Here is a 27,645-nt window from a genome sequence, read left to right on the forward strand (position 1 = left end):
CTGGGGACTAGTAAAACCTAGGATGTATGTATGTGGGGCTCTCTCTTTGCTCCTCTCGTGGGAAATGAATGCTGGTCTTCCACATGACAAGCAGAGGGTTTTAGGTGGAAACTCTTGAACCATGTTGGGCAGACAAAATGGGTGGAGTCAGTAGCCAGTGCTGCTGCTTCAATGTTAGCCATGCTGTACTTTACAGTGATCAAAAAAGAATTATAGATATATAAAAGACAGATTCAGATGAAATAAACCTGTAAATGGTTTACATTATATGTAAAAATGTGCATAGACTTGGAAGAGAGAGGAGAGGAGGATGGACAGTTATATAAAAATAGATAATTTTTAAAAATAAAGTCTTTAAAGTGACAATGAAAATAATATAAAAATAAATAACATAAAGATAGAAATCACCATGTAAATTTGTTACAGCATATGTGTTACAGCATACAAGGGAACTAGGATTGTTACATAAAGCTAGATGAGGACGGCAGATGAAAGGTCAGAGACACCTCACCGCCACCATTATGAGTTCCATAAAAACACCAAGCTAACAACAACAGCATATATACAGAGGTGTCCTTTACCACTCGGGCTCCCACAATCTTTCCTCTCTTTCTTCCATGGGGTTCCCTGAATGTCAAGGGGGCCGATTTTATTGAGAACTTCAATCTCCTTGGGTTCCTTCTTTGTCTAATAAGTGGTGTGGTCTCTGCATCTGCCCTCATCAGCTGCCAGGGGAAGCCTCTGATGAAAACTGGGGTACAAACCATCTATGACAACAGTAGAATGTTATTATGAATCTTTTTATTAATTGTTTTACCTATTAAACTCTTCTAAATCTTCAAAATGTAATAATTATTACTCACCCAAGCTCTTTTAAAGGGTGAACAAAAATGGAGAACACAGACCACTTTGTTAAAAACAATTAAATTGTAACCAATATCTGAGAACAACATTTTAAGAAGTGAATTTCTTAGAACACTCTGCCTGTTTTGTGATATCCATGTAAGCAATTGAAAATGTAATTATATTTTGTAAGGAATTCGTATCTGAACTCAAGGAGGTTCATGCACTGTGATTTAGTAACCTAATGGCTTCCAAAATAGAAGACAATATCAGGAATGGAAGACAAAGTATAGAAGTAAAAAGCAAACAGTGTTAGGCTTGTTTGATTTCTATCACTATGAAGAATATGGGCTGTATGAAGAGAAACTGTCAGTGAGCAGCAACTGTGAAATGTAGTCACTTGTCTTTTGGGGGTGTGTTGCTAAAGAGGCTGCCCATGCTTCAGGATTTGACCCATTCCCATGAGAGTACTGCCAGCAGCAAATCTTCTCAGTGGGTTTCAGATTTTAAGAATATGTGATTGAGAACACAAGGGAAAAGTGAGAGCAGGGGAAGAATTAGAGAGAGGGATTAGGAAGTGGCTTGGATTCACACATTTTATGCACATGTAAATATTAAATAAAATCTAAATAAAAAGATGAATCAGAAAATAGTTAATATGGTGTTTATTTTTTATATCTGAAACAGCACAGGAAAATTACTTAAGCAACAGTTCAGTGAGCTAATAAATGGCTTAGAAGAAAAGGGATCACATTCTTTTTTTTTACCAGTCATGGGACAATGTGTGAAGTATCCAGAAACACACTGTGGGAACACAGGGAAGAATCACTGTCTCAAGAAATTTGGGAGTTTTCATGCCTATAAAAGTGCCGTATGAATGTATCTTACCACCATAGCCCTATGGTTTCCGGCACCCACAGCTGTGGCTTTTGTGAATCTTTGTGAGTCTTTGTGAATCACAGAGACACTCTTTGTCAAAAATAATAATCAGACTCTCAGTTCCATCATGCTCAGTACAATCACTATCTGTTTCCTCTTTCTTGCTATTCTTTTTCCTAGCCAAAAACAGTTTCCTGCCTTCAGCAACAAACTGAATTTGAAAATTTGTTCATTGTGACTCTTTCCACTGTGGTTGCCAAAGTTATAATGGTGGTAATTGACTTCAGGGACACTTTTCCAGTGAGGATTGTAAGATGGTTAATAATATTTAGGATTCCAAACCATATCATTCACATTTGTACCCTGACTGAAATTGGTCCCTGTTCAGTCTGACTTGGAATATCTCCTCCCTTTATTGACAAAGATGCTCACAGTAAACATGATGGCATCATCATTGTGTGCGACATGGGCTCCCCTGCTGTTTTCCACTGTGGCCTGTGATACCTCTGTTTGTTGGCACCTGGGAGATATACTTTGGCCTTTTCCAGAAATCTGTCTGATAATTTTAATGAAAAGAATTTCCTGTCACTAAAAATGCTGCTTCTTTCTATGTCTGGATCACCTTCCTACCTGTATGAGACTACCAACACTATCACAGTATCATGCTGAATGCTGTGGTCTCCATAGAAGTCTTCTCCATCATGGCTTCTCATGCAGGAACTCTAGGCTTCATCAACATTCCACTGTCAATATTCTAAATCTTTAAAAACATTCCCTTAAATTCAGGACTGTGAGGTCTTGAGTTAGGCAATAAACAACTAGCATAGCAAAAATAAGCATACATATCCTGCCAAAAGCATGTAGGTCCTATATTGGATTAATCTAAGCTGTACTTGGATAGCCCATAATCCTGATATTATAGTACCACTTACAAAGTTTTTGTTAGTCTCCATTCCATATACATCTCACCTACAATTCCATTTTAAGGACTGCTTTTAGAGTATCAGAGACTTTCATATTCTGTGTGGTATAACATGAATGAGCTTTACAGGAAGAAAGAGTTCGGGAATATAAAAGTAATCATCAGTCCTTGAGGGGAATCATTATAAAGCAATAGTGCATTACATACAAACAACAGGAATTGGGACTTACAGAGACAAGAAGCCTCCCTATTAAAATTTGGAGACTAGTGGAAGAGATCATTCCACATTTAAGGTCACATGTTATTAATTTAAAGGACAAATGTTTAATTAACAACACCAATATAGCAGTTCATAACACATTGTAATTTGAGTTTCATGACATCCTTCAGCTCTCTCAATCCTGCTGTGGGATGTTCTGTATGGCAAATGTGTTGCACTGATTGGTCAAAAAATAAAACACTGATTGGCCCGTGGCTAGGCAGGAAGTATAGGTGGGACTAACAGAGAGGAGAAAAGAAAGAACAGGAAGGCAGAAGGAGTCTCTGCCAGCCACTGCCAGTACAAGCTGCATGTGAAGATGCTGGTGAGCCACGTGGCAAGGTATAGAATTATGGAAATGGATTAAATGTAAGCTATAAGAACATTAGCAAGAAGCTTGCCACGGCCATACAGTTTGTAAGCAATATAAGTCTCTGCGTTTACTTGGTTGGGTCTGAGCAGCTGTGGGACTGGCAGGTAACAAAGATTTGTCCTGACTGTGGGCAAGGCAGGAAAACTCTAGCTAACCAATACTGTATGGTTTGGGAAAGTGTGTGGTGCACAGAAAAATATGAAGGCAATAAAATATAAATATTAAAAATTAAAGGTGGATGCTGTGGGATGTCTTTCTGTATGCTGTGAATATATGTTGTTCCAACTGGTTAATATATAAGCTGGCCAGGCGGTGGTGGCACACGCCTTTAATCCCAGCACTCGGAAGGCAGAGGCAGGTGGATCTTTGTGAGTTTGAGGGCAGCCTGGTTTACAGAGCGAGATCCAGGAAAGGTGCAAAGCTACATAGAGAAACCCTGTCTCAAAAAACATATATGTATAAAAAAATATGCAAAAAACCATATATATATATATATATATATATTCTGCTTTGGCCAATGGCAATGCAGCTAAGAAGCAGGCAGGAAATCCAAGGAGAGAGACAGGAAAGAGAAAAGCAGAGTCTGTGGAGATGCCAGCCTCCCTACCACAGAGCAACATGCCAGCAGACTGGTAAAGCCACAGAACATGTGGCAAAACATAGATTAATAAAAATGGTTAAATAAGGTATAAGAGCTAGCTAGCAAGAGGCCTGCCATAGGTCATACAGTTTGTAAATAATATTAAGCCTCTGAGTAACTGTTTTATAAGTGGCTGCAGGACCGCAGGGCAGGATGGGATGGGAGAAAAACTTCTGGCTTCACTTGGAGATCATTTTCATTAAGAGAAACATTAGCCGGGCAGTGGTGGTGCACACCTTTAATCCCAGCACTCACAAGGCAGAGGCAGGAGGATCTCTGTGAGTTCGAGGCCAGCCTGGTCTCCAAAGCGAGTTCCCGGAAAGGCGCAAAGCTACACAGAGAAACCCTGTCTCGAAAAACCAAAAAAAAAAAAAAAAAAGAGAGAGAGAGAGAAACATTAAATTAAGCATAAGAGAAAAGCCTTTCATGGACAAAATGACAAGGGTATTTTCTAAGTTTATATAATTGTTTGTATATGAGGAGAAATCAATAATTTCATAGCATATTTCCTTTTAAAATATTTTATTTGTATTAATTTATTGTATCTTTCATGCTGATCTAACTCATTTATGTATACCAATGGTCATAGTTTTCTAAGTTAAAAATTGCAGTACAATATTTCTTCAGTGTCCTCACTTAGAAAGGACAATGTGAAGTGTTTCAGGGGGGAGAGGGGCTTTGATATCCTTTTCAGCATTAGTGGGATTAATTCCTCACTACAATCTTTTCTCTATAATTTATGTTTTGACATGGGCAATGGAAGAGCACATGCTATGTAGGGCTATAAATTCTGAGTTGCAAAACCAAAGCACTCGTGTCTTCTCTGCTTCATAGAGAGATCTACAATGAGTGTAATCTAATATATTAGACTAGTTATGTGGTTTCTTAGAATGACCAGTGTCTTTAAGGAGCAAGCCTCTGATATAATATTTTTGTGAAGAAGAGAAAAAATATGCTAGATTTAAAGAACTTTTGTGTAATTCTGAGAATCTCTTGGTGAGAAATTTCATATTGTTGTCAGGTCTGCGTCATAATAGTGTCTGAGTCCCTACCACACATGCAAAACTTTTTGTTTACTCTAATAAGTTAAGAATTGAAAGATATGATAGTTAGTATAGAAGGACCTTGCTCTGTTCCCTTGTTCTAGAGTCAAGGAAATTGAAGTCAGTACTTAAAAGTTTCACATTATAATCAGGACTTGAGCCTGAGTGCCAGAGTTAATCTCATATCTTTATTTACTAAACTTTAGACATATCTCAAAACAACACAATTTGTTGAAAAGTTCCCTGGTGATAAATAACTCAATCTGATATGTACAGTGAACCTTAGTGCATGACTGTATCAAAACTCTTTGTAAAGTGCAGGTCACATCTTGTATAAAGATGGGTTCTGTAGATTGACTACACATAACATTTTCCATAAAGATTCATTTTATACATGAGAAGGATCAAAGCAAGTGTCTCGGGAAGAATTTGGTGTAGTTCCAGCCACATAGAGAGCAAAAAGGTCACAACGCTACTAAACAATCCATTACCAGCCTTCTAGGTGGAAAATAGATTATACATTTCTCCTTTTGAAAGGAAAACTCTGTGTACTTAACATTCCTAGCTCCCCTAGTGTTTATCTGTGAGCACAAGAAACTCTGTGCATTCCACAGTGAAGAAGAATCTTGATTTCTGCACTAAAATTAAGTGGCACATTTGGAACTAAGGAATTCAGTAGAGCCATTGTTTTTCCAAAAGAAAGAAATTAACTGATTGTCATATGCGTCATTTGGTCTGCAGATGTCAATATTCTATGAAATGAAATCCTGAAACTTCTAGACTCATTATAGAGGAAATACTTCTGCTGGTTAACTTTGGTTTGGAAAGCATGATGGTCTCCTTATTTTGCATGTTGCATGCTGCATGGGCCCTTTTGGGCCTCTCTCCTTTCTCCCATTTATCACAAGCATAGCAATCTCTGATAGCATGGTTGCCACAGCCTCAGTTGTTTACAAGGAAAAGTTTCTTGTTTCATACTTGTGACCAAATCACCCAAAGAGGAGGTTATCCCTAAGATCTGTCCATCAACTTGGATGAAGTCATGATGCCTGTGGATAGAGATGAAGATCCATAAACATATTTTCAGCTTGTTTTTCACATGAATACAGGGCCCCAGATGTAGAGCCTAAGGGAAGAAGAAAAGATTCCAGAATTCTCAGTGGCAGTGGGAAGGAGGCAACAGAAAAAGTGCTTATTGATTAGTGTGACTTACTCATCAACAAGGTTAGAAGTATATACACTCACAAACATATGAGTTGATTATATACCTCCTGGACACCTTAGTATCTGCATCTAGCTTACTTACAGCTTTGCAGACACACTTGTTACTAGAATGTCCTCATGGACTTTTATCCTTGAGCTTCTCCTAATTCCCAGTCTTGTATGTGCCTATAGCAGCTCTGAATGCTATGCCAAAATCAAAGAAGATTTTCATCATGAAGGAGATGTGGTGATTGGTGTATTTTTCCCTATTCACATTGTCTACACAATCAACAAAATTCTACATGAATCTGTACCAAACTATTTCAAAGACTTCTACCTACAGTAAGTGCTATTATTCATGGATCCATATTTTAATTCTTACTTCTTATGACCAAGGTGATGCATAGATTCAAGTTTCTATTTTCCATATATTTTTCATCATGACAACCTGTCTTCTATTCTCAAATCTATTTTATTGTATGTTCCTGTTCACTTCTCTTTCTCTTCATAAGATAAAAAGGGGATGTGAGAAAATTTTTATTGTTGTTTCCAAAATCTTTATTTTTAATCTTGTAATCTGACTTTGCCATATGTTTACTGTCACAAGGTTTTGCATGCTATCCACATGAAAACATATCCATGTCTTCACAGGAATGATGTTTTTCTCAAATGTTGACCTAGTACTTAAGGGAATTCTAGAAGGCTAGATGTACTCCAGTGAGAAAAGTTGATGCCACTGAAAACTCTGTTTCTTGATTTCTGGATGTGATGCTAGAGTGTCAAGACCTGCCTGTGTTAGATGCACTGATTCAGAATCAGGGATATGAGATTTAGAAATTGGGTTCACGTCTTTGCTGTCAAAATATCTCTCCTTGTGTAAGAGGGTAGTATTATATCCTTTGTCTTCTAGTCTTTTACTATCATATATGTTTACCATTTACCTATTTGATTCATGCATTTTAACAAGATTTTTTTTCTCATTCTCATGTATTTGTTCATAAGAAACACTGACTTGGATGATTGCCACATAGGGCTGTTTCTCATTACATTAGAAACAAAAGCAAACTTGTAATAGGGGAATACTGTTATGAATACAAAAGGTTACCATGAGCATCTCCTGTTGTTTCCTATATTTTTCCTACAGGATAGAGCACATGAAGGCATATGTCCCTCAAATCGTAAAGCCTTCTTTCATGCTTCTGAATACATCCTTTACTTCTGTGTGGGGAAGTACATATATGTAGTCTTTCTTATTTCAAAGTGTCCTGATAATTTTATTTAACCTTTCTTGGCTTATTATATTATAATAGAAGCTATATTTAGTAATTCAAAAATCCATAATTCATTTAAAAAAGGTCAAAGAAGAAGGCATTCAGATAGAGCCCACCAAAAAAACTCTTGTTTTTACATACCCAACATTAGATACAAGAAAATCAGCATTTCTATGAGTCTATGGATATTTTCATATAGCTTTTTTCTTCAGGTAACCTTATATTTCATGAAAGTGGGTATTTTATTGACTGGCTTTTTGTTTAATCTATCAATACACTAGGTGCTAAGCCAATATACCATGTTTTGTTTTCATTATGTCCTCTGCAGCCTACAATTGCTCTTGGTACATCCAAATCTCCATCCTCTGAACTTATCCATTGAGTTAATAGACATACCATTCTAAGACCTGAGTGAGGGCTCAGTAGGCCAAAGAGCTCATGAATTTCAAGTGATGAAATGAGTTCCAACCTTCAGTGAACAACCACATTACTCAAAAGGATAAGGTGTGGGGGAGAATTTACTGTTGACTTCAACCAACATTTAAGTTGAAAATATATTCTTACAAATAATACACCCCAACCACATTTCCCCTTCCTCCATTTCTTAGCAACCCTCCACCTTCCCCTCTATCCAATCCAATTCACCACAATTTCCATTGAGAAAGGAGTAGGCCTCCAAGAGATAACAACCAAACATTACAAAAACATCACAAAATAAGACAAGAAAAAGGCCCTCCTATTAATTCTGGACCAGGCAACCTAATAGGAATAAAAGAGTTCCAAGTCCAAGCAAAAGAGTTATAGACACACTTTCTTCCACTGTTAAGAATCACAGAAAAACACCCAGCTGAGAGCCATAACATTTAGGCAGAGGACGAGTTGCCAACCCATGCAGGCCCCATGCTTGCAGCTTCAGTCACTATGACCTCTTATAAGCCCTGCTTAATAGATTCAGTGGCCATGTTATCCTGGTGTCCCCAATGTTCTCTGATTCTAACAATATTCCCCCCCCTTCTCAATGGGATTCCTTGAGCTCTGCAAAGAGGGATTTGGTGGAGACCTCCAATTCAGCCTCTTTGCATAGTGTCTTGCTTGCTGTGAGACTCTGCACCCACTGTCATCTGCTACCAGATGAAGCCTCACTCATGAGAACTGGACAAGAAACTGATCTATGCGTATATTAGAATCATTTCATTGATTTTTTCCAGTCCTGTTTGATTCTATCCTAGGCTCTGTGCTATCCAATCTCAGGTTCTTGGCCATCCAGGCAGCATTTATCATGAGCTCCCTTTGAAGCAAGAGCCTCAAGTTATAACAGACAGTGATTGCTGACTCTCAAAGGATGTATAAGTTCTGTTCCACTACTGCCCAAACCCCTCTTGCAGTCAGGACAGATTTTAGGTCAAAAATTTTGTGGCTGTGTTGGTGTTTATGTTTCTCTTTAGGCAGACTGCAGAATATCTTCCCCCACCAAACACACTAGAACATAGAGGTGAAGGCTCCATGCAGGCAACAGATTAACAGCTCTATATTGTTTGAGCTCTCTAGATGTTTTCCTACACAATTAGGCCCTACTGTCAGTTTTTGAAGAGTCATCTCTCCTAGCTTCAGCCTGGGTTATTTGAGAATCACTGAAGGACCACCTTGGACAACAGTTCAGACAAATGTACAATTGTCTACCACTGCAATATTTGCCAGGCTAGAGAAGATGGCCGGTTCATACTCCACATCCTTTATTACTAGGAATCCTCACTAGGTCCTCCTCCAGGAAGTTTCCACAGTACCAAGTTCCCAAAGATTCCCCCAAATGACCTCTAAATCTAGCTGTCCATCCCTTCACCCCAATCTGATCCCTCCTGCTCCTCTACCCAACTGGCCCCCAATCCATTCTCAAAATCTATTCTATTTCCCCTTTCAAGGGAGACATATGCATTCCTCCACTAGAAACCTTCTCTTTACCTAACCCCTATGGGTCTGTGGCTTATAGCTTATTTGCTCAAGAATTAATAACCACTTATAAGTGAATACTTCCCATATTTGTCTTTACTCACTCAGGATGATGTTTTTCTAGTTTCATACATTTCCCTTCAAATTTCATGATGACATTTTTAAAAGAGCTGAGTAGTTGATCATTGTGTAAATGTACTACATTTTCTTCATCTATTCTTTGGTTAAGGGACATCTAGTAGTTTTCATTTTCTGGATAACCTGAATAGAGACAAAATTAATATAGTTGAGTAAGTGTTCTTTTGGTAGGATGGGGTGGACCATTGTGTATATGCCCAATAATGCCATATCTGAGTCTTGAAGTAGATCAATTCCTAATTTTCTGGTAAACTGCCATATTGAATTGTATAGGGTTAGACAAGTTTGGACTCCCACCAGCAATTCAAGAGTGTTCCCAGTGCTCTATATCCTTTCCAGCATGAGCTGTCACTTACGTTTTTATCCGAGCCATACTAACAGGTGTAAAATGAAATCTCAAAGATGTTTTGATTTGCATTTTGCTGATGTCTAATAATGCTGAAGATTTAAAGTGTTTCTCTGCACTTTGAGATTCTTCTGCTAAGAATTCTCTGTCTGTATCTGTAGCCTACCCTTTCATTGAATTATTTAGGAGAATTTTTTTTGAAGCCTAGTTTCTTGTGTTCTTTATATATTTTGGATTTAAAACTTCTATGGCATGTGGAATTGGTAAAAAGCTTTTCCCATTTTTTCAGTCTGCTGTGTTGTCCTATTGATCTCATCCTTTGCCTTACAGAAGCTTATAACATTCATGAGGTCCCTTTTCTTGTTCATAATGTCTTCACTATCGGTGATTTGTTCAAAAAGTTGTCTCCTGTGCCAACGCATTCAAGGATATTCCCTACTTTCTCTTCTATTAGGTTAAGTGTCTTTGGTTTTGTATTGAGGTCTTTTTCACTTTCGAGTTCAGTTTTGTTCAGGATGATAAATATGGATCTATATGTATTCTTCTATATTCTGACATTCAGTTTGACCTGCACCATTTGTTGAAGATGATTTCTTTATTCTAGTGTACATTTCTTTATCAAAAGTCATAAATATATGGGTGTGTAGATTTACTTTTGGATGTTCAATTCATTTTGATTGATCGACATGTCTGTGTTTATACCAATATCATTCCGTTTTTTTATTCCTTAAGTTTGCAGTGCTATTTGAAATCATGGATGATGATACCTCCAGTGTTTTTTTTTTATTGGTCAGTTTTGATTTAGCTATTCTAGGCATTTTTATTTGTCCATGTAAAGTTGAGTGTTGTTCTACCAAGGTTTGTGAAAAATTGTGTTGAAATTTTGATGGGGATTATATAGAATCTATTGATTTTGGTAGAATGGCAAATTTAATTATGTTAGTCCTACTGATCCATGAGCGTGGGAGCTATCTCCATCTTCTGATATCTTCTTCAATTTCTTTCTTCAAAGGCGTGAAGTTTTCATTATACAGTTCTTTCACTTACTTGGTTTAAGTTACTCTGAAATTCATATTACTTGTGGCTATTGTAAAGGGTGTTGTTTCCCTGATTTCTTTCTCAGTTTCATTGACAATATATTTTTATGAGGGCTACTGATTTTTTTCAGTTAAGCTTATATCAAGTTGCTTTGGTGAAGGTGTTCATCAGCTGCATGTGTTTCCTGTTGAATTTTTTGTGGTCACTTGTGTATACTATCATACAATCTGCAATTAATGATACATTAACCCTTTCCTGTCCAATTTTTATCCTCTCAATCTCTTTCAGTTGTCTTAGTGCTCCCGATAAAACTTCAACTACTAAGCCGGGTAGTGGTGGCATATGCCTTTAATCACATCACTCAGGAGTCAGAGCCAGGTGGATCTCCTTGAGTTCAAAGCCAGCCTGGTCTACACAATCAGATCCAGGAGAGGCACCAAAGCAGCACAGAGAAACCCTGTCTTGAAAAGCAAAAACTTTCTCACCATTCAATTTTATGTTTACAACTTCCTGTAAATTACCTTTCTTATGTTTAAGTATGTTTGTTGTATCCCTGATATTTCCAAAACTTTCTTTATGAAAGTGTACTAGTTTTGGCAAAGGCCTTTTCAGCATCTAATGAGATGGTCATGTGTTTGTTTGTTTTCAGTTTGTTTATATGGTGGATTACATTAACTGATTTTTATATGTTGAACCACCCATACACGTCTAGGATGAAGCATACTTGATCATGGCAGATGATCTTTTCATGTGTTCTTGGATTCAGCTTGTTCCTTTGCATCAATGTTCATGACAGAAACTGGTCTGTAATTCTCTTTCTTTTTTAAATCTTTTTACAGATTTGGGATATGGGTGACTGTGATCTCATAAAATGAATTTGGCAATTTTCCTTCTTTTTCTATTTTGTGGAATAATTTGATAAGTGCTGCTATTAGGTTTTATTTGTAAGGCTAGTATAATTCCATGATAAAACTGTCTAGACCTGTTTATTCTTCAGGGGGTGGCTTTTAATACTGCTTCTTTTTCCTTAAGGGTTATATGTCTATTTAAATTGTTATTTTGGTCTTTATTTAACTTTGGTAATTGGCACCTAAGGCACCTGTCAAGAAAATTTTTGAGGAGTACATGATCTTAAAGTATGTCTTTATGGTTCTTTGGATTTTCTCAGTGTCTGTTGTTATGTCCCATTTTTTTTATTCTGATTTTCTTAATTTGGATATTCTTTCTCCATCTTTTAGTTTGTATAAAGGTTTGTCTACCTTGTTGATTTTTCTCAAAGAACCAAACATTTATCTCAACAATTCTCTGCATTATTCTCTTTCTTTCTATTTTATTGATTACAGCCTGAAGATTGATTTTTACTTGCCATAAACTCCTCTTGAGTGTGATCACTTCATTTTGTTCTCAAGCTTTCAGGTGTGCTATTGGGTTGTTAGTATGAAAGATTCCCCATTTTGTATGTAGGCACTTGGTCCTATGAAATTTCCTAATTTCACACCTTTCATTGTGTCTCATAAGTTTGCATGTACTTTGTAATCATTTTCATTCAATTCTAAAAAGTCTTTAATTTCTTTATTTTTGTCTTAAACAAGTTTTCATTATGTAGAGAATTGTTCTGTTTCCATGAGTTTATAAGCTTTTCATTGTTTCTGATAGCCAGCTTTAATTCATGACGGTCAGATAATATACAGGAAGTTGTGTCAATTTTCATGTATCTATTGAGACTTGCTTTGTGTGGACAGTTTTGGAGAAAGTTCTATGAGGTGCTAAAAAGAAGGTATATTCTTTTGTGTTTGAGTGAAATGTTCTGTAAATAGCTGTTAGATCCACTTGGTTTCTAGTATCTGCTATTTATTTCACTATTTAGTGTATATCTAGATGACATCTAGGTTGGTGAGAGTAAGGTATTGAAGTTTCCCATTATCAGTGTACGAGGATCAATATGTGATTGTATCTCCAGTAATGTTTCTTTTACCAAAGTGGATGCCCTTGTGTTTGGGACATAAATGTTAAGAATTGAATTGCCATCTTAATGGATTTTTCTTTTGATGTGTCTGTTGTGTCCTTTGCCATCTCTTTTGATTAATTTTGGTTTGAAGTCAGTTTTGGTAGATATTAAAATGGTCACACCAGCTTGCTTCTTAGGTCTGCTTGTATGGGTATATCGTTTTCCAACCCTTTACCCTGAGGTAATACCTATATTTGACGTTGAGGTGTGTATCTTATATGCAAAAAAAAGCAATGGATACAGTTTTGGCATCCATTATGTTAGTTTATTTCATTCTGTTGGGGAATTGAGACTACTGACATTGAGAGATATTAAAGATCAATGATTGCTAATTCCTATTATTATGTTTTTGTTTTTGGTGTTGGTGATGTTGGTGTTTGTGCAGTGTGTGTGTGTTTGTGTGTGTGTGCATGTGTGTTTGCATATATGTATTTGGGCTTCCTTTTTTGTTTTTGTTTTTTTCTAGTATGTGATTATTTCCAGTTTTCTCATGGGTATAGTAGACCCCTTTTGGTTGGTGTTTTCTTTCTAGCACAATGCATATGGTGGGATCTATAGATATCTATATATATTAAATTTACTTTTATCATTGAATATCATATTTTATATGCATGATTGAAATTTTTGCTGGGTGTAGTAATCTGGGCTGTCATCAGTAGTCTCTTTTGTTCTGCAAGACATCTATCCAAATTCAATCTTTTAGAGTTCTCATTGAGAAGTCAGCTATAATTCTAATAGGCGTCCTTTGTGTTCCTTCATCATTTTCCTTTGAAAATTTTTATATTCTTTTTTTGTTTTGTATGTTTAGTATTGTGATTATTATGTCACAAAGGGACTTTCTTTTCAGATCCAAGTTAATTTGTGTTCTCTAAGCCTCTTTACCTTTATAGGCGTCTCTTTCCTTAGGTTAGCAAAATTTTCTTCTATAATTTTGTTCAATATATTTTATGTGCCTTTCAACTGGGATTCTTCTCTTTCCCCTACTCTTAGATTACTTAGGTTTAGTCTTTTTATAGTGTCCTAGATTTCCTGAATGTTTTGTATCAGAAACATTTTTTCAGATGTAACTTTTTTTTAATGATTTTTCTATGTTGCTATTGGATCTTCAATGTCTAAGGTTTGATCTTTCAACTCATATTTGGTTGGTGAAGCTTGTATTTGTATTTCCTTTTTTCATTCCAAAATTTTTTATATGCAACAGTCTCTCAATGTAGGTTTTCTTTATTGTTTCCATTTTATTTTCAGGTATTGAGCAATTTTATTTGTTTCCTTCAGCTATTTATTTTTTCTTGGCTTTCTTTAAGGAATGTGTGGATTCCTCCAACTGTTTGTGTTTTCCTGGATGTTTCGATCTGATTTACTCATTTCCTTTGTAAAAATCTCTATCTTCACATATTTGGATTTAAGGTGTTTTTCTTGTACTTCATCTATGTTGGAATATTTAAGGCCTTCTGTAACATGATAACTGGGTTCTGGTGGAAACATAATACTTCCCTGGCTATTATTTATTATGTTATTATGCTGGTATTCATATGTGTGGTGTTGGGGTGATTATGGTTACAGGTACTGATTTCTGTGTTTGTCTTATTTGAGTTGGTGTTTTCTTTATTGGTTGCTGTTTCTTCTCTGGGTCTTCAGAGAGTAGGCTGTGTGAGAGATGTCAATTTTACTTGCCTGCTCAACTCTGAATTTGTGGGGAGTACTTCTTGGTGTTGGAGAATAAGGATGAGTAGTCACAGTGGGAATGGTCTCTGAGATCCACATTCAGCATAGATAGTGGGGAAGAAAGACTGCAGGGTGGAAAGGAAGAAACCAAGGATTCGATCTGGGGGAAGAGAGAAAGAAAATTTTCCACAGGCAATTTACCTTGTTCTCTAGAAGGCATGGCCAACGGTTGGGCCGGTTTGTCTACATGAATTGAGGGCTTGGAAACTCCTTTGATGTGGGAGAAGGAGGTGAGGGGGCATTGATAATGGAATCCCCAGAGGCATGGACAGGGGTGAGGAGAAGCTGTAGCTGTTGTGTTACAGCAGTAGGGAAGATCCTATAGGTTGGGTCTGAGGGAACGGAGAGAGTGGAGAAGCTCTATGGACAGTCTACATGGCCATACACATATGTTTGCAAATCAGTATGGTGTTCTCTCTCTCCCCAGTGGGTCTCCTCATTTTTTCTTTTTCTTTTTAAACTTTATTTTAAAATTTTGGTTACAGTTCATTTTTTTTTACTCAACAAGTCTAATGTTTAATCTCTCAGGATTAAAAAGAAAAAAAAACAAGACTAAAGAATTTAACAACAAAAGAATATCAAGGGAAGGGGCACAACTGCTCCATTTTTCAAGAACGTAATAGCTATTTCAGTTTAACACCCAGCTTCAAAACAAAATGTGTTCTCATATCTTCTAAATGAGATAATGTATAACCACCATCTTCATCTATGTTTGTTATAACTTTCAAACACAAAGCTTCATTTTAAGCTTGGTTTTTTTTAAAAAAAAGGCAGGAATGATGGCCACCTCAATATGTAGTGTGTACCTTACAGGTTATTTTGTCAACAATCATAACACAGTTAATAATGCCATTAATAATGAACTCCTCAATTTAGAATCTGGAACATTTCTTCCGTCAAGGCGGGGTGGGAGGGGAAACTCAGTCCAATGAGTCTGTCTCAAGATCTTCATTGCTTGTATGCTCCACTTGTATTCTCTTTTCAGTTACTGGATTAATGCTTTGAGCCCAAAATGAGATATATTTTTTATTACTGTAGATTACATGTTGTTTGGCTGGGAATACAACACAATAAACTTTATTTTGCATAATGCATTTCACACAAGTTGCATCTGAAATGCTTTCAGAGCAAAATGCTCAGTTTCCATTTGTTCCTCTTGCTTGTGTTTCCGTTCTGTGGCTTCTTTCTCATGGCCTTTCAGCAGGTTCTTCCTGTGAGCACTCTGGAAGTTTCTTCCACCCTTCCTCTTCTTTTCACCTTCTTGATCGTCTTCATCTTCTGAATCAGAGGTTGATGTAACCCCTGGTTTAGCTAAATTTTTCTGTTTAGAGTCCATTTCTTTCTTCCCCTCTTCTTATCTGGTTCTTTTCTGGGCTTGTCCTCTTCCTTTTGACCTTCTTTTTCCTTTTTAAGCTACTTTTTAGGTTGTTTTTACCCTGCTCCCTCCCCCCCCTTTCCCTTTGTCTTCATCAATAACCATGTCACTCTCTGAAGCACAAGACTGTTTTACCACCTTAGGTCTGCCTCTTGGTTTTGGAATCTTGACTTCAGTAGCTGTAGGTCGTCCTCTCTTAGGACTTGCTTTCAAGTTAGCAGAAGCTGTTGCTGTAGCCACCATTCCTGCTTCTTCAGTTTCCACCGGTTTTTCAGCCTTTCTCTTTCTTCTTCGCCTGGCAGCTCTTGGAGTGGTTTTGTCAACTGCTTTAGTCACATCTTCATTGCTGGCTTTTTCTTCATGATCAGCATCTTCCTTTGAAACACTAGTTTCTTTTTCTTCAACTTCAACATCAGATGATGCATTTGACTGTTTAGTTGATGCCTGTTGACTTGAAAATTTCACTTTCAGATTATTATCTATCTCCCATAATCCTTCATTAAAACCTTTTCGTTTATTTAGTTTGCCATACTTTTCCTTATTTTCTGAGTAAGGAAAGATGTCCTTTGGTCCTACAAAAGCAGTTCCAAAAGGGTTCCAAAAAAGAAAATGGGTAGTTTGTTTGTGGGTGGTTTTACTGCTCCATCAGGAACTTCATCTACTCGAGCTGGCCAATGAGGATAACCTTTCATCTTGGCGAAAATGAGGTCTCCAGGTTTGAAATCGCGAGTCATGTGGGAGGGGCGATGCCGGGAGTCCCAAGACCAGAAGCAGGAGCAGCGCATCCGGAGATGTGAGCGCAGACACAAGCTGCGCCTGGCCGGCCTGCGGGCGGGGGAGGATGCCTCGGGGTGTCCCGACATGCCTGCCTGCGGGCCGCGACGCTGTGGCTGCGGGGCGCGCTGGCCGCCTCTGCCCAGGTCCACGCCGGCCACCTGTGCCACCAGCATCCACAGAGGCGTCTCAAGGGCTCCGAGCTGCAACCGCCACCACCACTGCCTCTGCCGTCGCTCCTTTTTTTTTTTTTTTTTGGAGACAGTTTCTCTGTGTAACTTCGCGCCTTTCCCTTTCCTGGGGGTTACCTCATTTTAACATATATAAATTTATTATTAGATAATTATCGTATTTTGAAGAGTCACAACTGTAACTGTAACATTATGTTTTAATTCCAATCCAAATTCATAATAGGGAAACTGTTTTTATTAGAAAAGATTATCAGACTTGTCTTATAGAACATGTTTCCTAAATGTATTGTTTAGATACAATATAGACCACATAAATATATACTCCAACCTTAAAAATTTTACCTTCCTTCTCACTTAGATTTTATTTACCTTAATATTTTATCTTTCTTCATAGCTTGATGAAATTGATATATCCTAAGAATAATAAAATATTCCTTGAAATTTTGTATTTTAATATTTTACTACAGATATATGTATGGATGGATATTAGTAAGTACTAAAAGTTAAAACATTTCCTTGAAGATAATTTGAAAATGTTACACTATGATGCTTGTTTTAAACATTTTAAAATTCATATTTAATGTTCAAAATCACATGAAGGTTTACTTTGAATAAAACTTTATCAGCTTACGTTTTCTGGTAATATTTAAACTTTTTATTTTGAGAATTAAAAATAGATAAACATAAGGACATATATACTTAAACAAAGATGTACGATATTAATTTTAGGAATGGAAAAACTATAAAATGTGCATTTTCAATTTTCTAGAGCATTTCTCATATAGATAAAGCCATCCTGGTTTCCCTGTTCACATCTTCCCTTCTGTACATTAGCAGTGAAAAAGGCTCTAACCCATAATAGTATCTTGATTCTGAGCACTTCCCTCCATAACTGTTCATTCTCTATTGGAATTTCTCTTCCAATGAATTGCTGCCCTGTGGGATTTCCTGCTTTTCTCTTCAAATGGTGAAAGCGATTCTTGCTTGTTCTCTGATATTTTATGGAAGACTATTTGTTCCAAATTCATTTCCTTGACCCCCACAACTTTGTTGTCTGTCCTGTTGTAGCCATTGAGCTTTGTTCATCTCCAACTTGTCCTTTTAATTGGCACTTGGATTTTTTCTTTCTTTTTCCTTTTTTAAAAATTTTATTTTATTTAATTAACCTTTTTTTCATTTATTTCACATACTGAGCACAGTTTTCCTTTCCTCCTCTACTTCCGGTCCCTCTCACCCAACTCCCATCTACCCCCTACCCATTCAATCCTCCTCTCAGATCTTATTTTCTAGCTCCCTTTTTTCTAAGTATATTTGACAGACAAGATGCATTTTTCGGAGGTATTTCCCACAACACTCAGAATCACAAACACAAGCAACCCATCAGATATATAGCTGCCTTCTTGATGTAAAGGTGTTTGGCAGGTCTCCCTGAGGTGAATTCTGACACCTGCATTGTCAGCACTGTGGAGATATTTTTTGTTAACCATTAATCTCTAACTATAAGTTTCAGGAACAGATTGTACAACCCATTACTGCATTTACCTCCAGTAACAATTCTAACTTTTGTGGGTTGAATTTTCTCTAACATAAATAACAAAATATTGAATTATACAATGTTATTTTTGTATTTATTACAATCAAATAAGTAAACAATGATGTCTGCTTTGATTTGCAATGGAAATTATATAATGCTGCAAACATTTCAATAACCATACAAACATTCTGAGATTTCTAACTTTTGAAATTGAGTCATGCTTACAGGACCTTATTTTGTACTACCAACATATTATGCTCATCAAAATTCCAGTCACTTGAAGAGACACATTAAGTATGGATTTTAGGGAAACACTAACATTTGAACTACAAAAGATATTGAATTAAATCTGTAGGTATGTACAGTCTATGCCCTCTTGTGTATTTTCATGTTATCTATGCAGGTATAATTTTAGGAACTACGAATTTCTTCTGGCTCTAATTTTTGCTGTTGAAGAGATCAACAGGAACCCATACCTTCTATCAAACATTTCCCTGGGGTTTGATTTCTATAATGTCCCATACAATGAACTACAGATTCTTATGAATGCTGGTATTTGGCTCACAGGACTGAGCTATCCCCTCTCTAATTACAATTGTGCAAAGGAGAACAAGGCAGCTGCTGTGATCACAGGAACATCATGGAAAACATCTGCCCACATAGGGACACTCCTGCAACTCTACAAATTCCCACAGGTGAGTTTTAGTGTGCAAAAAGAAAGCTACAACTCTATCAATGACATTTCACATGTCTTTGAGGGAAAAAGAGGAACACTTTGATTACACATCTATAAAATGCACATGTCCAGACACTAGGTGATACACCAACATTTATAGTGTTTGGAATAGAAGGAAGAAGGCACTGGAACATAGAAGATGTGCTATTAAAAGTGGAAGATCTTTCAGTAATTTTCTGGAAAACTCAGTAAGAGGGATTTGTCTTTAAAATAAATATAAACATAACTTCAAACTGACCACTTATTGTTTTTGATTGAGGTTTTATTTGATGCCAATTTTCTTTCCCTTGTTTTCTATTTTGTTTTTTCTTCAGCTTACTTTTGGGCCTTTTGATCCTGTCTTAAGTGACCATGTTCAGTTTTCTTCTGTCTACCAGATGGCCCCCAAAGACACATTTCTGTCAAGTGCCATTGTCTCTTTGATGCTTCATTTCCACTGGACCTGGGTTGGTGTACTACTACCAGATGACCATAGAGGGACACAGATGCTATCAGATTTAAGTAAAAAAATGGAAAGTAGTAGCATATGCATAGCTTTTGTAGAAATGATCCCAGGCACCTGGACTTCATTTTCTAACAAATTTTGGAAAAATCTGGGAAAGATCCAGGCATCACTAGCCAATGTCATCATTATTTATGGTGACATTGGTTCTCTACAAGGTTTAATGAGAAATCTAGGGCAAGAGCTTCTGACACAGAAAGTCTGGGTTTTAAACTCTCAATGGGATGTTACCAATCATGCTGATTATTTCATCATAGACTCTTTCCATGGGAGTCTCATTTTTGAGCACCACCATGAGGAAATGGTTGAGTTTACCAATTTTCTTAGAACCCTTAATCCATATAAATACCCAGAAGACAATTACCTTCCTAAATTATGGTTTTTGTTCTTCAAATGCCCATTTTCTGAGCTTGATTGTCAACTTGTAGAGACCTGCCAACCCAATGCTTCATTGGAATTCTTGCCTAGGCACATTTTTAACATGGCCATGAGTGAAGAGAGTTACAACATGTACAAAGCTGTGCATGCTGTGGCCCATAGTCTGCATGAGATAAGTCTTCAGCAAATACAATTACAGCCAAATGAAAATGGGAAGACAATTGAGTTTTTCCCATGGCAGGTAATATGCCTTTCATTATACTGGAACATCACCAATGTAACAGTTTGAGCATTTACTAAAGGAAAAACTAATTAGCTATTGTGGCTTTCAGTATATTTTATTAAAAAGCACAGGAGAATATATAGATTTTCAGATTTCCATAGATTAATGCAGATCCAGTGCTGAGGAATGGGGTGCAAGTGGCAAGGAGGAATTCTAATTAGTCAATATAAAGTTTATATCACAAATAATCTCATATCATCCTCAGGGGAAGAAAATTTATAAGAAAAAATTCAGAATTCTTCCATACATTTCGTCAAACAGTAATTATGGAAGTGGATCTTTAAGAAAACTAATGATACAACTCATTACAACATGATATTAATACCTAAATGAGGTTTTAAAATGTCATTTAGTCATCAGGACCTTCATTTTACATTTTAGACACTGAAATTCTGAATATACTCCAAAAGTATATATGTTTGGCTAGTTTTTCAAGTTGAAGTTTGTCTCATTCAACAGTCACTGATTCCTTATTGAACTTGGTCCAAGTTTTCTCTTGAAGGTGACTCATTCAAAGGCAGAATGGAATCCACTCAAGGAGACTGCATTGCCACATTGATAGATATATTAATGTTATGTTTTACATCAGAGATTAAAAGTAGTGAGAGAAACACAATAAAAGTTGTTTTCTATGCCTTGCATGCACTTTAACACAGTTCATCCCTTTCAGCTTCACCACTTCCTGAGGAAGATTAATGTGGAACACAACATGGGTTTAGATTGGAAACAGAAGTTAGTTGCTGAGTATGACATTCTCAACCTTTGGAATTTTCCAAAGGGTCTTGGACTAAAGGTGAAAGTAGGAACCTTTTCCTCAAATGCTTCCCAAAACCAACAGTTTTCTTTACATGAGCAGATGATAAAATGGCCAGAAACATTTTCAGAGGTGGGTTATCTATTATGTCAATGCTTTTAACTTACTGTGAAAACAAGAAAATGTTTCTCATTGTCGTAATCTTTTGTTTCTCACTCAAGGACTATCACTATAAATTTACCTGTAGGAAATAACAAAAAGCTTCTGCAATAGGTTGTTTTCTCATGCCTTGATTCTGATGAATGGAAATATTTCACTTTAATTATTTTTTAATGTTTGTGTATGGGTTAGTTTATGTCAACTAACACAAATATGGGACATCTGTTAAGAAGAAATCTCAATCCCTAAAATGTCTCTCAGTCCAATGTCTTGGAGAAAGTATGTGCTTAGTGATTTACATTCTGGAAAAGTATAATAGTTATGGTTTGTTGCTGTGATTAAACACCATGACCAAGCATCACTTTGTAGAGTTTATTTTCAGTTATAGTTCTGGTAGTATAAGAGTGCATTATAGACATGAGGCATGACAACAAGTAGCAGCCATGGAGATAGCAGTAAGGACTTAAGATTAAATTAAATACTACCTCTGTCCACACACAGGTAGTATCCAAATAATAGGGGTCTGGGGTTATGTTTATTAACTCCACTCCAATGATATAATTCCTCCAGCAAATCTATACCTAATACACTTTCAATACCTGCTCAAATAATGACATCAATGGGAAAATAAATATTTAAATACCTATGATTCTGAGGGCATTTTTTTCATCCAAGCCACCACATAGTGTCTCTAACAGAATTAATTCACTGCCTCTAAACAATTGACAGGTTTATTTTGATTCTGTGACTAGAAGTTTCTTCTTCAAAGAGTTATCCTTTTCCATCTAGAAAGAAAAGGAAGAACATCATGATTAACATGTGTGTGTGTCATTTACATTTCTGGCTAATATAAAAAAGAACAAATAATTAAAATAACATAAAGAAACATATTTTTCTTTCATAAGAAAATTTCTACTCACTCTATGTACTATCCACAGATCCCCCCTTCCTCCCTCCTCCCAACTTCCAGCCCTCTTTTCTAAGCCACACTGCATCCCTACATCCCCCAAATGGAGGTCTCCCATGGGGAGTCAGCAGAGCCCAACACACTGAACCAAGGCAGGTCCAAGCCCCTTCCCACTACACCAAGGCTGTGCAAGGTGTCACACCACAGGCACCAGGTTCCAGAAACCTGCCCATAGACCAGGGACAGATCCCAATCCCCCTGCCTGGGTGCCCCCCAAAGAATTTGAGCCAAACAACTGTCTTCTGTATACAGAGGGCCTAGTCCAGTCCCATGTGGGCTCCACAGCCACCAGTTGACAGTTCATGGGCTCCCACTGGTATGGCCCTCATCTCTGAATGTCCTCCCATCATGATCTTGACATCTCTCACCTGCAGTATCTCTCCTCTATCTCATCAATTGGATTCCTGGAGCTTAGCCTGGTGCCTGGCTTTGGATCTCTGTATCTGCCTCAATCAGTCACTAGACAAAAGCTCTATGATGACAGCTAGGTTATTTGCTAGGCCGGTCACTAGAGTAGACCAGTCCAGGCTAGCAGACCAAGGTGGGGTTAATCTTGTGGATTCTTGAGAGCCTCCCCAGCACCCTGACTCTTCCAATTCCCATTGATGTCCTCATCTATCATGGTATCTTCCTCCCTGCCCTCCCTCTCTGTCCCTGTTCCAGCTTGACCCTCCAATTTCCCTATGTTCTCATCCCCGACTCCTTGACCTGTGCCACCCTCCCACACCCAGTCTACTCATGTAGATCTCATCCACTTCTCCTTCACAGAGTCATCCATGTGTCCCTCCTAGGGTCTTTCCCTGTTACCTAGCCTCTCTGGAGTTGTGGGTGGCAGTCTGGCTATCCCTTCCCTCACACTTAGTATCCACTTTTGAGTGAGTAGATACTAAGTTTATCCTTCTGAGTCTGGTTACCTCACTCAAGATGATATTTTCTAGTTCCATCCATTTGCCTGCAAATTTCATGATATCATTGTTTTTACTGCTGAGTAGTACTCCATTGTGTATATGTGCCATATTTTCTTTATACATTCTTCAGTTGAGGGTCATCTAGGTGGTTTCCAGGTTCTTGCTATTATGAATAATGCTGATATGAACATAGTTGAGCATTTGTCCTTGTGATAAGATTGAGCATTCCTTGGGTATATGCCAAGAGTGGTATAGCTGGTTCTTGAGGAAGACTTATTCCCAATTTCTGACAGAGGGCTGATCTCCAAATATATAAAGAACTCAAAAAGCTAGACATCAAAATATTGAACAATCCAATTAAAAAATGGGCTACAGAGCTTAACAGAGAACTCTCAACAGAAGAATCTCAAGTGGCTGAAAGTCATTTAAGGAATTGCTCAACATCCTTAATCATCAGGGAAATGCAAAACAAAACAACTCTGAGATACCATCTTACACCTGTCAGAATGGCTAAGATCAAAAACACTGAAGACAGCTTATGTTGGAGATGATGTGGAGCAAGGGGAACACTCCTCCAATGTTGGTTGGAATGCAAACTTGTAAAGCCACTCTGGAAATCAGTATGGCGGTTTCTCAGGAAACATTTTTTTTTTTTGGATGACAGTTTGAAGGCACAATTCATTACCTTTGGAAATGCAAAGTTGCAGAAGCATTAGGTAACCAACAACATCACATTAGTAGCCAGTGTTTAGGAGTAATGAATGCTGCTACTCTCATCTTTCTACTTTTTATTCATTATGAACAACAGCCAATTAAGTGGTGATATTTATTTCCAGAGTGGCTCTTTCACCATAGGCAAATTTCTCTATATAACCCCACACAGAAATGTGTGAAGGTTTGTTCCATGATGTTTTAAAGTCCCATCAATTTAACAATTAAAACCCATGATTGTGGTGGAATTAATAATTGCTAAACCTAATAAACAGTAATTCTAGAGGGAGGGTCAGTTTAGAAGGATGCCTTGCCTTTCTAAGTCATATCCCCAATGACCCAACTTCCATATACTTGTCTGTACCTCATTAAGATTCCCTAATCTCCAACACTGTGATAATCTATTCATCAGTCTGTAAACACATGGGTCTTTTTGATGGGCTCAGTCTTTCAAAACTGCATTCATTTATAGACATAATTGTAAGTAAATTAGTTGTATAATATTTCAAAACCTCTATATATCCAGGTTTCCTATACAATCCTATGCATTTTGAAACCTTTTCTTTGTTCTTTTCAGATTCCTCATTCTGTGTGTAGTGAGAGCTGTGGGCGTGGATTCAGAAAAGCTGCCCTGGAGGGCAAGGCTGTCTGTTGCTATGATTGCACTCCTTGTCCAGACAATGAGATTTCCAATGAGACAGGTAAATGTGGGCTTATAGAGAACTTTCCTACTTCCTTACAGAAGTCTACAATACCTAAGCAAGTAATAATCATTGATCATGTAGTGGAGATCAGGGACCTCAAACCAGACCAATAACTCTGCACTGAACATTAGCAAGTAGACAAAGGGATATATGGTGTAAATTGTTGGGTTGCACTGCAGCTTCAAGGATGAGATTTTTAATATTTTCCCTTATTTTCATTTTTTTTAATTTTATTTCTCTTGAATTTTGTTTTATTTGGGTGTGAGTGCTGAAGGAAAAGGCAGATGCAAAGAGATTGGGAATGGATGGGATCAGATACATGGTGTGAAAGATACTCAGAATAAATTTTTAAAAATGTAAACATAAAAATGGGGAAAGATCCGGCAAGAAGTCAAAGACATTTTTTTCTTCCTTATATTTAGCAAATAAAATGTCACAGTTTATTACAGTCCTCTTGAAACATCAAATGCTAGGTGTTGGAATTTATACATGGTTTAGGTTTGTGATCCAGTGCATATGTTGTTGACTAAAAAAACATATTTCTTCTGCATATAAAAAATATATATATATATGTGTGTGCGTGTTTTATTATATAATAATGTGTTTTATTTCACCTTGTAATTTAACACATAATTTTAAAGTATCAAAATTGTTGCTTTCCAAACTATATTTCAATCACATTCAGCACTCACATAAGTTTTTGATTTATTGCATCTAATAATTATTCTTCCAATCTCATGCTTTTATACAGATCATGAGATTGGAAATTTGTGTTTGGTTCTATATCTATATATCTATAGATATATAGATATACAGATGTGTGTGTGTGTGTGTATTGTTATCCAATATAGCTACAATTTCAAATTTCCTTCATGGAGTAGAATCACTGCCCTATTATCATGCTCCATTTATCAATATGTATAACAATAACTTCAGAACATTTTGAATTGTGTGGAATGTAGACATATACCATAATCCAAGGCCTGAAATGGGCTACAGAATTTGCAATTAGAGGAGTAGGTCATGAACAATTTTTGATGCCTTCTATGGTGAATAAAAAAAAACTGTTAAAGTCAGTATGTCCACATCTATCAACACAGTTGATCTATATCTTATATCAGTTCTGAAATTCTTTAGATTTTTTTTATTTCTTATAAATTTGATACTAAATATTTTGATCATATCTACCCCTGAAATGCTTCCAGATCCATCTCTACATTTCTAACTCCTTTACTACTTTTCTTCTCACAAAACAAACAAACATCGGTGCTAATTTGTGCTGCTCAAATACTCTTGGGTGTGCAACTTGCAGTGGAGCATGATAATACTATCAGAATTCACATAGTTAAAGAATGCTGACTCTTCCTCTTCTAGCAGATATTAAATTCCAGTGTCTCCTCAGATAATTGTGGAACTTTATGCCAACCTCACTTTCACAGTGGATTCTTTTGTGAACTAAGATTACAAAGTTATGTACATGCTATCACAACTATAAATATTTATCTGCAAATGTATGGCTGTGTCTTGATACCACTGTTTCCTTTCAGTGTTCCACTGCATCTGGGTTTTAAATCTCTGCACTCTCTTCTATAAATTACCACCTTTGATATATAATGGAGTGTATCCTCAACTGTGTGTGTGTGTATTTGTATATTATGAGTGCCACTCACCTATACATAATTCTGCAGGTTTGCTGTTTAATATTTATACTTTACAACAATATTCATTTCAAACATAGGTTAAGCAATGCAAAATTGATATTACTTATTGCATGTGGCACAATAAGGTGATTCTATCATAGAGGAGAAATGTTAATTCTATATAAACAATTTTTATATGGTATATCATGATTATTTAAAAGAGATGGGGTTATGTTGCATTAAACACTCAATACAAAGGAGAAAACTACGATAAAAGTAACATGTTCAAGAGGGATAGACAAAAACAGAATCTGAGAGATGAGCCTGATAGTAAACTCTGAGCACCAGTTTATTAACAAGTCAAGACAGCTTAAGAAAATATGAAAAGATTGAAAAGATTTAAAAGAATTAATTTCATTCTACTAAAAAATAAAATTGAAAATATGTTTAAAAAGTTTATAAATTGACATAAAATTGAAAATCTGGCAATTGCTTCAGTTTTTAAGAAATACAAAAAATCTTTGACATAAAATATATGACACATAGCTCAATGTGCATGTATTTTTGTTCAAGATGATTTTCAAAATTTTCAAGAACAGAGTATTAGAAATGTGTCTTTTGAATACCTAAAACTATTTCAATAGTTCTCTATCTGTGACAATATATGCTTTGAATCAGATACAATGACAAAAATTTCATTAGAGTACTTATTTCTTTGCCTCAAAAAAAAAAATAGGAAAGTGACTTAGATAACAGTCTAATAGGAAAACAATTAAGAGAAGAGGAATCATATCATCATAGACTCACAATCATTTCTTTCTTTCCAGATGTGGATCAGTGTGTGAAGTGTCCAGAAGATCATTTTGCCAACACAGAGAAGAACCAATGTCTCCAGAAAGTTGTCAGTTTTCTAGATCATAAAGAACCCTTAGGGATGATTTTCACCAGCATAGCCCTGTGCTTCTCTGCACTCACAGCTGTGGTTCTTGGAGTCTTTGTAAAGCACAAAGATACTCCCATTGTGAAGGCAAATAACCGGTCCCTCAGTTACACCTTGCTCATCACACTCACTATCTGTTTCCTCTGTCCTTTGCTCTTCATTGGTCGTCCCAACACTCTCACATGTATCCTGCAGCAGATCACATTTGGAGGTGCATTCACTGTGGCTCTTGCCACTGTCTTGGCCAAAGCTATTATTGTGATTATTGCCTTCAGAGTCACTTTTCCAGGGAGAGTGGGGAGGTGGTTAATAGTATCAAGGGCCCCAAACTTCATCATTCCCATCTGTTCCCTCATCCAAATTGTTGTCTGTGGAATCTGGCTAGGAACCTCTCCACCCTTCCTTGACCAAGATGCTCATGCAGAACATGGACACATCATCATTGGTATGCAAC

At 36.8% G+C, this 27,645-nt stretch overlaps 1 protein-coding gene and 1 pseudogene across 1 annotated transcript in view; one reads left to right on the forward strand and one right to left on the reverse strand.

Moving 5' to 3' along the window:
* The first annotated feature begins 6,292 nt into the window (after positions 1–6,292).
* Positions 6,293–27,645, forward strand: part of LOC114686088 (vomeronasal type-2 receptor 116-like) — a 46,893-nt gene continuing 25,540 nt past the window's right edge. Inside the window, exons 1-6 of the mRNA XM_037204433.1 lie at positions 6,293–6,504; positions 18,913–19,204; positions 19,560–20,366; positions 21,079–21,294; positions 24,485–24,608; positions 27,079–27,618. Coding sequence (XP_037060328.1) covers positions 6,293–6,504; positions 18,913–19,204; positions 19,560–20,366; positions 21,079–21,294; positions 24,485–24,608; positions 27,079–27,618 — 2,191 coding nt within the window. The remainder of the gene's footprint in view (positions 6,505–18,912; positions 19,205–19,559; positions 20,367–21,078; positions 21,295–24,484; positions 24,609–27,078; positions 27,619–27,645) is intronic.
* Positions 15,556–16,751, reverse strand: LOC114686089 (annotated as a pseudogene).

This window comes from Peromyscus leucopus, chromosome 1, assembly GCF_004664715.2.
Source record: "Peromyscus leucopus breed LL Stock chromosome 1, UCI_PerLeu_2.1, whole genome shotgun sequence".
Lineage (NCBI taxonomy): Eukaryota > Metazoa > Chordata > Mammalia > Rodentia > Cricetidae > Peromyscus > Peromyscus leucopus.